This window comes from Tachypleus tridentatus, chromosome 9 (assembly GCF_004210375.1).
Source record: "Tachypleus tridentatus isolate NWPU-2018 chromosome 9, ASM421037v1, whole genome shotgun sequence".
Lineage (NCBI taxonomy): Eukaryota > Metazoa > Arthropoda > Merostomata > Xiphosura > Limulidae > Tachypleus > Tachypleus tridentatus.
This window is the reverse complement of record NC_134833.1, coordinates 35,865,031-35,879,643: the sequence shown is the minus strand read 5'-3', so window position 1 is coordinate 35,879,643 and position 14,613 is coordinate 35,865,031. Positions and strand designations below refer to the sequence as shown.

The window sequence follows — 14,613 nt, the reverse complement described above, 5'->3', positions numbered from 1 at the left end:
GATCGCATATAATTCCGTAGGTAACTTGACCGGTTCGTCTCCTACATCTTTGTATGAAATATCATGAATACCTATTTCATTATCCAGCCGCTTAAGATATGTTACGCTTAAATGGAAGCTATGAGTCGAAGCTTTATCCTAGTAATCTCACTCTATGTTGACCTAGTTTCCAGAAAGAGATATTTCTCGATTATGTTGTATTTTTATACCAGGGGCACGTGAGAGGCTTTTGACACTAATCTTTGCGTTCGTGAATACTTACCTGCCACAGGATGTTGAACTTTGCTCAACACACCTCTTTCTGAATTGTCTAGGTACCCCAACTTGATACATACACCAAAAATTTCCATCACCGTTAAGAACAGCAGATATCCCCGTTACATAAATGTTTTCAGTTATCAATCTTAACAGATCTTTACGATCTTAAAGTAAGATTATTTTACATCAAAAAGGGCCTTTGTATATATCTCTCTCTCAAAAAACGATCAGTTTTTCGATGGCAACACACTAATTACACTATACAACAATTTTTTTGAAAAGTTTTGCTTTCTGGAAAGTTTTTGCTGATTGTGACAGGTATGCACAAATATAGTTTTGGTTTTGCTTCATCACGTAGAATCTCTGAGAAATAGACAGTTAACTGTTTACCGAAAAAAAAAAAAAACAACATATTTAATTGCGTTATGTTTCTAATACGCTATTAAGTTTAACATAATTAAAAGTATTTTGCTCCTGATTTTCGTTTGTATTCAATGTCCGGTGCATCACATTGCAGTGTCCAACAGTAGTCAGCAAGCATTGATGGATTCCAGTTGCCCTGATATCGTTTTTCCATTGCAGCAAAACTAAAGATTTCGATGAAACGGTACGTGATGGGCAAATCTGGATGTGTTTTTGTGATCAGCAGCCAAAAATCTATAAGGAACACCCAACAGTGTTCAAGAAGCAAAAACTATGTTGTGCAGTGTTATGAAACAAAATATGTCTAAATTTTGTTCTGATAGATGCACTGCGATTGTATATCGGTTAGGCTAGACCTACGTATTCAAAATCGTTTTAATTTAACGTACTCAATCTTCTGTACATATCCATATAATACGTAATGAACTCATTCAACTCTAATATTTAAAGCATGTTAAAGCTTCCACCAAAACTCTACGTCTCGCATCTTTTACTCACGGATGAAAAGTTCATAATTTTATACACTCGATCGTTTATCATAGATAGTATTGTGTGGTTTACACATCAAGTGTTGAATTTGTACGACTAGGAAAGTTTTTCCCATTGTATGGGCCAACAATGTGCTATCCAGTAACATTATTAATGCTTCACTTTGTTACCCATTACGATCGTTTATCCAGCATCATTCACTTATCTTAAAAGTTTGACAGGAGATTAGATTATTAAAAACTAATCTAGCTAACAGATAAAACAAACTGAGTAATGAAAAAATAAAATACAAATGTTAGGCTGAATAACAACATTCCTAAGTCTATTTAGTGATATTTTTATTCTTAAGAATTTTTTTATAAACTTAGTCTTATTATTATAATGTAATGAATTTGGCATATATTTATATATATGTACTAGAATTTGTGCGTGCAGTTATGACAGCTCAATAGATCTTAGTAGTCAGTGTGCTGGGTTGCGTATCGAGGGTTCAAGGTTCGAGCCACAAAATACCTTTGAACACGTTTTACTCTTTTTTAGTCTTTTAAATTGAGTCTGGGGATTATCTGTGACCTACTGAATGTTTGTTTGTTTTTTTTTAATTTAGAGCAAAGCAACACGAGGTCTATCTGCGCCAGCCGTCCCTAATTTAGCAGTGTAAGACAAGAGGGAATGCAGCTAGTCATCGCCAACTCTTGGGCTACTCTTTTAACAATGAATAGTGGGATTAATCGTCACATTATAACGTCTCCACAGCTGAAAGGGCAAGCATGTTTGGTGCCACGGGGATTCGAATCCATGACCCTCATATTACGATTCGAGTGCCTTAACCACGTGGCCATGCCAGGCCTCTACCGAAGGGCAACCTGAAGAACGTCCCAACTCAAAACATACTATGCAGGATATATCATATAACAGTATACGTAAACAAAGGACTCACGCGCCCCCTGTGCACTTATACACTACCACGTAACCGAATAATAGGATTTGACCGTCGTTCTTGTACTTTGGGGCCGATTTCAAGTCAATAATGCGAACCAACAACCCTTAGACTTATAATTCGGTACTCTAATAACATAATAAAAAGGTTTTAAAAATTTATGTGTTCTAAATTGAAATTCAAAACATGTTATTTGCATCTTTGCCTTATCCTATGGTTGTTCTCATTAAATATTTAATGCAGTTTTTACCATCTGAGAAGGCTGTGAATATCTCTGTTGTACAATCTCATTGCGATATTTCTTTGTTTGTCACGAAGCTACACAACTGACTGTATGTTTTTTGCCAACCACGAGTATCAAAGCCTAGTTTATAGCGTTATAAGACACACCGCAGTACCACTGAGTGACCTCTTTGTGAACCAATGACGGTCCAATTGATTGGAACTAATGTGTAATAAGAATGGGTAGTAAAATAAAACTAATTCAGGTTTCTTATGAGTTTAAAAGGACGGTTCAAAAGTTGCAACTATAGGGTAAATATTCGTATTTGAATATATTTATATATTTATAATAATAATTGAAAATAAACACAGCAAAAGAGGTGTTTATAAATTATTAACAAATGTCACATGACTGACTGTTCTTAAATTTATTAAAATACTGGTAAAGTTTCAGACTCTCAGAAAGTGCGACTATGCTGTACAAAATAGTTGGTGAATATTTTATAAAATTTTAATAGAAGCAAAAACCAGCCAAGTTGAACTGTTATTATTTCTCAGGAAATGTTAAAAACAGTGATCAGTTTTAACATATACAAATTAGGTTGTGATTTAGATTATTGTTCTTACAGCGTTGGCCCGGCATGGCCAGGTGGTTTAGCCACTCGATTCGTAATCCGTGAGTCGCGGGTTCGAATTCCCATCACATCAAATATGCTTGCCCTTTCAGCCATGAGAGAGTTATAATGTAACTGTCAATCCCACTATTTGTTGGTAAAAGAGTAGCCCAAGAGTTGACGGTGGGTGGTGATGACTAGCTGCTTTCCTTCTAGTCTTACACTGCTAAATTAAGGATGGCTAGCGCAGGTAGCCCTCCTGTAGCTTTGCACGAAATCCAAAACAAACTAAAACCAATTTTACACCATAAAAGTCTGTCTTATTTGAAATGTTATAAATTCAACTATTGATAAACAGCTAATCAGTTATTGTTTATCTGAAAGTTAACTTGATTGTGAAAAAATGAAATTTAAAGTAACTAACTTACATGTTCCTGTATTTAACATGTTCTCACCAGCTTGCAAGAAATTTTCAGTTCTTCACCCAATTTCTTAATTATCTTATTAGTTCAACAGAACTTGCACGTTTATTTTATTTTATAATTTTAACAAGTTTGGTTTGTTTTGAATCTCCTATGAAGTTACACGAGGGCTATCTACGCTATCAGTCCCCAATTTAGCAGTGAAAGGCTAGATGGAACTGTAGGGCTACTCTGTTACCAACAAATAGTATACTTGACCGTCAGATTATAAATCTCCACAGATAAAAGGACGAGCATGTTTGGCGGAATGATGATTCGAACTCACGAACAGCACATGAGGATTCTCGCGCACTAATCATTTGGTCCTTTTTTTACAAGTAAATCAAATATCATTTCATCATTGTTGTCGAAATAAGAGAGCCAACAATCAGATAATTTTGTTATCCTTTGAGTTTCATTTAGGTTCTCTCTGTTTTTGTTTGTTTAACTTGAATTGTGTTTTTGATCCAAGATAGCAATTGAATATAAACAGATAGAAATTTTAAAGGGAGTTGGAATTCTGGGTATAAAGAAGGAAAAGATAAAAAAACAAGAGGTTTAGGGATAAAACATATAATATATATTCACATATATATTATACATATATACATACACAGATACATATTTTTTTAAATTATGTGTTGGCTTCTATTGCATAAGAATAGAACCAAATTGTCACTATAACATTAAACATATTCTAGAAAATCATGCCCCAGACTCCTCTAAGTTCCCTCTGTTAACCTCCCATTACTACCACTCAGCAATGAGTCTGTAGGCTTATAAAGCTAAAAATCAGGTTTAGATACCTGTAGCGGGAAAAGCACAGATACTCTATTTTGAAAATTTGCGCTTTACAAAGAAATCGTTCCAATCCTTCCCTTACGTAAGTCGTTGGATTTACAACGCTAGAATGAGAGGTTCGATTCTCTTCGTTGAGCACAGCAGATAGCTTGATGTGATTTTTCTATTAAAAATAAATCCCCCCCTACACACAGTTTATTTCAGGTACAGAAGTTTTATAGACAGAGATTGTCATGAAACGAGAAATGGAAATATTCTGAACAGCATAAAAAATAAAAGACAATCCCAAATAATTAAACATTTTTAATTGCAATTGATTAAGAATGATAATGTTTTAAGCAAAACTTTAAGCCTAATCTCTTTTATTCTAATCCTCGAACTGTTAAAACTTCAAAAAACAACTTGAAAGTTGATTTCAAGGCAAACGTCTATACTATCAGATCGTCTCCTAACTTTTCAGACAGGCATGGACCTCAAAAACGTCTTATATCAAGAAAAGGAATAGCCTTGATCTGCTGAAAACACACGTTTTCAAACTTCTAGACGCTATCAAAAGGACAATGTCAACAAATAGCAGTAACGTAAGTTTTTGTCATGAAGCCGTTTAAAACAGTTCTACTACACATGAAGTTAGATTACTAGATGTAAAATCTACTAAATCTGATGTATGATCCTACCGCCATTTTCTGATACTTAACTTTGACAATTGTATTAATTCTTGACCTGTTTAATCTTCGAATTTTTTTTAAGGTGAGAAGATATCAAAGTTAGAAATACTTTATTGCGTTTTGTAACAATACGTTAAATAGAACAACGGTATTTGTAATGGAACGTTCTATACACTGAGGGAAGTTGAAACCCGGATTTTAGCGTTGCTTGTATGGAGACTTGCCAATGACCCATTGGAAGTACACTTGAAAACTGTCATCCTAAAGGTTTTATAGACAGGTTTTATATTGTTAACATGTAAAAACAAGCTAAAAAAGAAACCTATTGTTTTTCCTGTTATTTCTATTTAAAAGTTTGTACCGAATAAAAAACATATTTGTAATAGGAACTTATGTTTATTAATCATACTAAACATGATATATAAATATAAATAAATAGCACAAACGCTTTGGTGTATGTTGGTAAAAAATACTTCGGTTACTGACTATAAAACTGCAACTAATACATACGAGTTTATACAGCTGAAGTATAAAAAAAACGAACAGCATTGAATAGGCATAAAATATGTTTTCTAAGGAAGGTATTTTCAGTTATGAAAAAAATTACTGTTGTTTATGTAATTTAAATTGCATAATATTTTTTTCATTGATAATTTATGTAAATGCAGTTCTTCAAAAGAAATGTAATTTTTAGAATGTACATATTGTGGTGAAGTGTGTTGTTTTGAATTAAGTACAAAGCTACACACTGGGTTATCTGTGCTGTGCCCACCACGGGTACTGAAACCCGGTTTTTAGCGTTGTAAGTCCGCAGACATAACGCTGAGCCACTGGAGGTCGGTGAATTGGGAGTTGGTTTGAGTTTATATTTTCAAAGGAAAGCCACATCGGACTACCAGCTATGCCCTTCGCAACAAAATTGAACCCTGCATTTTGGCGATGTAAATCCATTTGCTTATCGCTGTCCCGCTGGGCGACATTAAGTATTGGTTAAATAGATAATTTAAGATTAAAGATGGATTCACATCAATTAATTGTTAGATTTCTTTAAAAAATGTTCAATATATGCCGGCTAACATTTGAATAAATATATTTGGGGCATATAACATAAAATATGAATTTCGAAAAAAAAAATTTTTCGGAGACACTTTGGATAGGTATTGGTAACGGGGCAGAAATAACAAAATTGAGTAAGGTCAGTTAGAACTGCGAAACGGTGAAAACTGTTATTTCGAATCATATAAAAGTACAACGAAGTAAATAAGAAGCATGTTTCGTACTAAACTGTTATAAAGATTATGTAAATGGTTTGTTTTGAATTTCGCACAAAGCTACTTAAAGGCTATCTGCGCTAGCCGTCCTTAATTTAGCAGTGTAAGACTAGAGGGAAGGCAGCTAGTCATCACTACCCACCGCCAACTCTTGGGCTACTCTTTTACCAACGAATAGAGGGATTGACCGTAACATATAACATCTTCACGGCTGAAAGGGCGAGCATGTTTGGTGTGACGGGGATTCGAACCTGCGACCTTCGGATTACGAGTCGAACGCCTTAACACGCTTGGCCATGCCAGGCCGTGGAAATGGACAACTTTTCTATTGTAAGAGAACAAAGTATAATTAATCAAAGAAATAGAAATGAAGGGTGTGTGTTTTCTTATAGCAAAGGCACGTCTAGCTATCTGCTGAGCCTACCGAGGCGAATCGAACCCCTGATTTTAGCGTTATAAATTCAAAAACATACCGCTATACTAGCGGGGGGGGTACAGAAATGAAGGGAAATACATTTGATGAGCTTAAACTAATTTAATTTTAAGTATGTTTCAAAGTATATTTTATTTATTTAAATATTGTGTTTTATGGTTCTACATTTTGAGAAATATGTATTTAATTGTTTATATGTATTTAAGAAATAGTATTCGAACGTTTTTATTATAGATTATCTGTAAAATTACATTTTGAAGAGTAGGTTACTTTGATGAAACGAAACTAAAAAACAATGAAAAGAAAAAAACAGTAGTTTGAAAATTGTAATGTATAATGGAGGGGTTTTAGATTAATTTTTGTTTATTTTTTTTAAATTTTGGGCAAGGCCATACGAGGAATATCTGCGTTAGCCGCCCTTAATTTAACAGTGTAAGACTAACGGGAAAGTAGCTAATCATCACCACCCACAACCAAGCCTTGAGCTACTCTTTTGTAATCAAATAGTGGGATTGACTGTCACATTATAATGCTCCCACAACTGAAAGGGCATACATGCTTGGTGTGAGAGAGAATCCAACTCACGATCCCCAGATTACAAATCTAACGCCATAACCAACTGGCCATGCCGGACCTGTTTCAGCTCGAAACGTTTAAACATCATTGCTCTAGTCTTGTCAGTTCAAGGATAAAAATGGATATCCCCAGATTGTCCATTGTTTATCTCTACATACGAATTCTTAAAAAAAACACAAAAACATGCAATACTAGTAGATAAATAGGTACAATTCCTGTTCTAGTTTCACTCTTTTTTTGCTCCGTGTAATACATTGTTCATCCATACACACTGCAAATTTGGAAGAAAGTCGCAAGAGATCATATTTGATTGTCAACTTTTTGTAGATGTAGCTTTCTCTGAGCTTTCATTTAATTAAATTTGTTTGTTTGCAGTTAAGCACAAAGCTACACAATAACCTATTTTTTATGTGCCCACCACGACTATCGAAACAAGGTTTTTGGCGTTGTAAGTCCGCAGATATCCTGTTGAGCTATTGGTGGGACTTTGATTAGATTTATTCTTGACGTATGTACTTTAAATATTTACATTAATCTACTTTTCACTGGTAGTGTTATACGCTCTGTGTAAATAAAATATTGACAACGTACGTGTTGAAAAATATCACGTAGTAAAATACACAAAATCTGGGTGTTTCATAAAGAAAAAGACAAATGATATGTTTTGAAATTGTGAGTGGGAAATATGATTAATATTTCAGTTTGGCAACTGCGTATAGATAAAAGGTTGAAAAGCTAACTCATTTCTCTACAACATGATAATTCCATCAAGGACACGCAGTCGCGTATTAAAGTTGCCAGTTAAAGTACCTCGACAAATAAAAAAACTTGAATTACACAAAAATTCTAATATTTCTATTTAAAACTTATTTCGTGTTTGAATATGTTCTGTTGTTCATACATTTTAGTATTTGCTTACTATTTTTTGAAAGTACTTGTTTTTTTTTGAACTGGTGTTGTTGGTGGTATGCGTTGTCAAGCGTACAGCAACACGAAATGTGCCATTTGTGCTCAGTCCACCACTGTTACCGAAATCCAACATGCTGAACTTATAAAAAACAAGAGAACTCGTTAAAAGATGTGGTTCAACCTCTTGATACAGAAAATGTGTTAGAGAGAATTTCAAATAAAGATAGTACGAATATTAATCTTTCGTGTTTCTTGTGAATGGTGGAGGGGTGATAACATGACCAAATGTGGATCCTGTGGAACAGTTGTAACACGAGACAAACTCAACGATCGTTTAACTAAAAATCTTATCACGAAGAATGACTTAATGTAATACTTGTACTTTCGTTTTATTTTATTTCGGGAGGAAAAGCCTTAAACCAGTTTGCTTTGTTCTCAATTTCGCGCAAAGCTACTCGAGGGCTATCTGCGCTAGCCGCCCCAAATTTAGTAACTTAAGACAAGAGGGAAGGCAACTAGTCATCACCACCCACAGCCAACTCTTGAGCAACTCTTTTACCAACGAATAGTGAAATTGCCAATCACATTATAACGTCCCTACGGCTGAAAGGGCGAGCATGTTTGGTGCGACCGGGATTCGAACCCGCAACCCTCGGATTACGAGTCGAACGCCTTAACACGCTTGGCCATGCCGGGTCTGAACCAGTTTGTATTTAATTGGTTTCGATTGCCAAATTTCAATAATTAAATCAGGATACGGAAAAAATAAAAATGAAAAACAAGCGGATTGGTGTATGTTTTGAAAAAATAAGGAGACATGAGCGATATTGTCCTAAAATTATGAAATGAACGAACTTAATGGCATAAGTTTTATCTTAAAGTTTAAAACATCCTTGACGGCATTTTACAACTAATAAATTTAAAATATAATAACAGCTAAAATGGGATAGAAATACACCATGTGTTTCGATGATTTATTACTGATTTATAACTGATAAATTTGCAAACCACGAAATGCTGTTTGTTGAAGTGGATTTAATACGGTTTGTTTTAATCACAGCAACTACATATGTAGGGTAAGACCAAAAGTTACCAAAATCAGGACTAATAAATCATTCAAGACTTACCTTCGTCTGATTTGTCAGGGCAGTCAGGTTTCCCATCATGCAATTGAGTCAGTGAAATGCAAATAGAAGAGTCTGTTCGGCATGAAAATTCTGTGTCTTCTTTGCAGGGTCTAGACGTTGTGGACGCTAAAACAAAAAACAACGCAAAATATTTTTTACAAAAATACAAACTGTTTTAGGATTTAAAGGCAATGATATAAATATTTCATTGTTATTTGTAATGAAGTGCAATATGTTGTACTTCATGTTTTTTGTTTGTTTCTACGCAACGAATTATCTGTGCTGTGTCACCACGAGTGTCGAAATAATGTTTTTGGCGTTATAAACTTTCAGAGTTAGTGCTGACAAACTTCGTGGAAGAACAGAGTTTTGTTTTTTTTTTGTTTTTTGCAAAAGTACCCAAGAGCTATCTGCGCTACCATCCCTAATTTAGCAGAGTAAGACTAGAGGGAAGGCAGCTCGTCATCACCATCCACCGTCAACTCTTGTGCTACATTTTACCAACGAATAGTGGGATTGACCGTCACATGATAACACCCTTACGACTGAAAGGGCAAGCATGTTTAGTGTGATGAAGATTTGAACTCGCAACTCTCAGATCACAAGCCGAGCGCCCTAGCCACCTGGACAAGTTGGGCCTAGAACAGAGAAAGAACAACAATAATTTTAACTCCATCAGTTTTGTTTGTGTTGTTTTGGAATTTCGCACAAAACTACTCGAGGGCTATTTATGCTAGCTGTCCCTAATTTAGCAGTGTAAGACTAGAGGGAAGGCAGCTAGTCATCACCACCCACCGCCAACTCTTGGGCTACTCTTTTACCAACGAATAGTGGGATTGACCGTCACATTATAACGCCCCCACGGCTAAAAGGGTGAGCATGTTTGGCGCCACTGGGATGCGAACCCGCGACCCTCAGATGACGAGTCGCACACCTTAACACGCTTGGCCATGCCGGGCCTAACTCCATCAAATTCAGTTACAAAACAGACTGTATTACTATAGCAAGTCTTACGAGAGATCAAACACAAACTCACACATTAGTTTTACTTTAAGAGAAACAAATGCCTGAGCCTCAGAGTTTAATATTTAATTTACTAAAGAGCTCGGAATTGCAGAAGAAAGAATGTAGCTGATACTGTCTTTGTTGAAACATAGTTTCCAAAATCAGTAATATATACAGAAGCTGTAACTTTTCATTTATTGAGAACTGGTCGTTTAGTTGTGGGATGGTGTTTGTTGTTTATATCATAATATTTTTAAAAAAAGAAAGAAACTAAAATGCTAATATATATCTTAATCGAAAGTAGGTTGGATAGCAAACTATCTCTAAGCGACGCCTTCCTCTGCTTATGAATAGCTCAAATTTGGTAAATAAAATAATTTACTTTATTGTTTAAAGGCAGCTACAAACAAAATAATTCGTCATAAGTTTAAAACACCTAGCAACGGATTTCGTCTGGCCTGGTTCGTCTACGGAGGAGATTTATGGTTGTTACATCATAGCCATGTTTAACTTAGTGATGTAAATATGCCAGGTTTCTGATAAGAGCGATCATTAACGTTATATTATTAAACATGCAAGCACGTGACCCATCATAGCCAATAACAGTACATTTTGCATACCCTTACAATCTATGAAACTGAATAAAACACTGTTAAAACTATATATATTTATATATATATAAGCAGAAGATACACTAAAAGTACATGAGTTAAATTATCGTTAATAGATATATACGTTTGTGTGTGTGTTTAATCTATGCACAGGCATAACTTATTTCCAACAATCAAAACAAAGATCGTCTTAGAATTAACCAAACTGAGGTTCCAAATGTTTTGCGATGATGATTGTCATTTCTACCGTTGATAATGAAGAAAGTTGCACTCAATAATAAAAATTCCTGTTGAATAAATGTAAAACAAATAACTACAACACCATATGCTTGTCCAATGTTCCCTTGGTGGCACAGTGATAAGTCTGAAGGCTTACAACGTTTAAAGCTCTGGTTCCCAATACTCTCATTAGACAGAGCACATATATCATTATGCAGCTTTGTGCTTAATAACAAACACAACTGATTAATTATATTGTAACTATAAATTTTCAAGCCATAAACAAAACACATTAACATGAAATAAAATATGCTGCATCAACAGTGTATCCCCACCGCAATGTGAATCCTACTTCTTAGCCACCTCCCAAACCTAGGATACATTTTATAATCCCACGTTTTAGCTTGTACCCTGGGAACCTTTATTAAAAAAAAAATATGCAACGTATTTTATTTCATGTTAATGTATTTTGTTTATGGCTTGAAATTTATGGCTATAATATATGTAAGTATATACCTCCCTCGTTTTCAGTAGTACATATGACGGGCCCGGCATGGCCAGGTGGTTAAGGCATTCGACTCGTAATCTCAAGGTCGCGGGTTCGAACCCCATTCACACCAAATATGCTCGCCCTTTCAGTCGTGGTAGCGTTATAATATGACGATCAATCCCACCTTTCGTTGGTAAATGAATAGCCTATGAGTTGGCGGTAGATGGTGATGACTAGTTGCCTTTCTTCTAGTCTTGCACTGCTAAATTAGGGACGGCTAGCGCAGAGAGCATTCGAGTAGCTTTGAGCGAAATTAAAAACAAAAGAAAAAAGTATAACTGTTTTAAACGCTAACAGGTTTGGCATGGCCAAGTGGTTAGGGCACCGAAATCGTAATCTGAGAGCCGAGGGTTCAAATCTTCGTCTCACCAAAAATGCTCGCCCTTTCAGTTTTGGGGGTGTTGTAATGTGATGGTCAATCCAATTATTAGTTGGTAAAAGAGTATCTCAATAGTTGGCGATGAGTGGCAATGGCTATCTGCTTTCCATCTAGTCTCTAACTGTTACATTTGGGATCGCTAACTGAGATAATCTTCGTGCAGTTTTACGCGAAATTCCAAACAAACCAAACCGAACGCTAACAATCGGGTTTAGCGGTGGACATAGCAAAGATATACATGCATATATCCTTTTATGTAGCTTCGTGCTTAATAAGAAATAAACGAAGCCAATACGTACCTAACCATTTATTTTAAAAAATAAATAAAATATAGCAAACATTCAGAATTCTCTTACGAAAATAACGGGGTAAAATCGTAATGGCCAACAATCTAACTACTTAAGTCTTTTATCTGTTTTTGTAAAGAAAAGGTTAGATATGCATTGGCTTTGTCATTGTGTTAGCAGCCTACGATTATTATTTTGAATAGTAAGCTTAAGCGATAAATAATTTGATATAAGTTATTTGAATGAAAATAAAAATAATTATAAGATAATTATTGAGGAACCAACTTCAAAAAGACTGAATTAAATTCAGAAAAAAATATGGTGCTACTCATTATATATAAATTTACGAAACTATGTTTTCATTGTTGAATCTATAAAAATGCATTTCAGTTTTACTGACAAAATTATTGAAACGTCCTTATGCAAAATATACAACTAAGCTTATATTTTGAATTACTTAATGTAAATCTCCGGTGATAATAACTTCGCATTGAGCGTTTCCAGAGAAATAATTAACAACTGTATTATGAAACTTAATATAAGCCTATTTTCTTTGAGGTATCCATATTTTATGAAACTATAACTTCAGTACTGGATATTATATAACCTAGTACATTGGTACTTTATGAAATATTGTATCGTGGATGAGACGTTATAAAATAATTTGTTTCTCTTTTCAAAACTAACAAATGGAAATCCTGAAGTGTGTAAACATTTTAATAATTTATAAAAGAATTATTTTAAACTAGATTAAAAATTCTGACCGTAGTATTTCAGTTAAAGACTCTATAAAACCCTAAACACGTAGCTACAACTTCATTTTTCGGTCATAATATTTTTATCTATAAAATACTGAAATTATCACATTCCTACGGCTCAGCGGTGAGCTTTGGATATTTATAACGTTACTAATTAGGGTTCGATACCTGCAGTTGACATGGTTCAAATAACCTTTGAAATATAATCATGTTTACTGTATTACATATGTTTCACTTTTCCTGAAAATATTTTAAAGGTACTTGCTATCTAAGTCATAACTAAAATACACACGTTTCTAAATATTGACTAAAATGTACATGTCATCGAGATTTGGATGACGGTACCATTTTTGGACGTTTATTCCCCTCTGTATATTGTAGATGTATTTAACCTTTATGCCCATTTCTCGACGAAAAAGTAGGTAAAAAATGAAGCTAAACATACCACTGCAATTATAACCTATTTCAAGTTGTTGCAAACCTGTTTATTCGGGTTTGCAAACAGCTGCCTAACGTGTTTACTGTGCATCTGTGAAAATACGTAGAAGGAGTTTATCATGTTTTAACCCGGAAGGGAAGAAGGCGTACCTTGTATGTAATACGGTCAAGTAAAAAGGCCGATGCCTTCTTATTATTTATGATACACCAAATAAATGTTGTATTTACATGACTTTACAATTAAAACCATGTTGTTGTTGTTTTTGAAGCGAATAAACAGGACTTATTATCTAAGAAATAATTGAGCGATCACATATGATAGAAACGAGAGTGAAACGTCTATAGCATAGATATTATTGGATCGTGAATGACATAAAACAGATAACACACTAACACTTATATTTGTAGTGAAAAAATGGTCTTAATTAGAGTGTACTTGCTTGATACAGTTTAAACTAATGGTTGCTTACTATTAAGTACAAAGCTACAGGATCATCTGTGTTCTGTCCACCACAGGTATCGAAACCAGGGTTATAGAAATATAAGTCCATAAACATATTACTGTGCCACTGGATAGCTAGACTAATAGAAATAATTGTGACGCAATTACGTAAACTTATGTCTCAGTGGTAATTTTAAAAGTACATGTTAAATTAATCGTATATATTTTCCATAATTTATATAATTAATTTTGCATGTTATGAAATGTATAAGTAAATAACTCTTTAAACTCTAAGTTCCTGCTCTTTATCTGTATGAAAAAATTTAGAAAAAAAGGTTAAAGTTGGTTGGTTTTGGAATTTCGCGCCAAGCTACTCGAGGGCTATCTGCGCTAGCCGTCCCTAATTTAGCAGTGTAAGACTAGAGGGAAGGCAGCTAGTCATCACCACCCACCGTCAACTGTTGGACTACTCATTTACCAACAAATAGTAGGATTGATCGTCACATTATAACGCTCCCACAGCTGAAAGGGCGAGGATGTTTGGTACGATGGGGATGCGAACCTTGGAACCTCAGATTACGAGTCGCACGCCTTAACCCTCCTGGCCATGCCGGCCATAAACGTTAAAGTAATTTTAGTGCTTCTCTTTATGATAGAATTGTACACCGTGAGATTATTTTTCCACTTTTCTGTTAAACAATAAGCTCGTTCAAAGTGAATCAGCCTCACAAA

General features: G+C 34.8%; 1 protein-coding gene across 1 annotated transcript in view; it reads right to left on the bottom strand.

The window, feature by feature from the left end:
- The window catches only part of LOC143227344 (uncharacterized), a 108,199-nt gene that overhangs the window by 74,576 nt on the left and 19,010 nt on the right, over positions 1 to 14,613 (bottom strand). Inside the window, 1 exon segment of the mRNA XM_076458798.1 lies at positions 9,193 to 9,318. Coding sequence (XP_076314913.1) covers positions 9,193 to 9,318 — 126 coding nt within the window.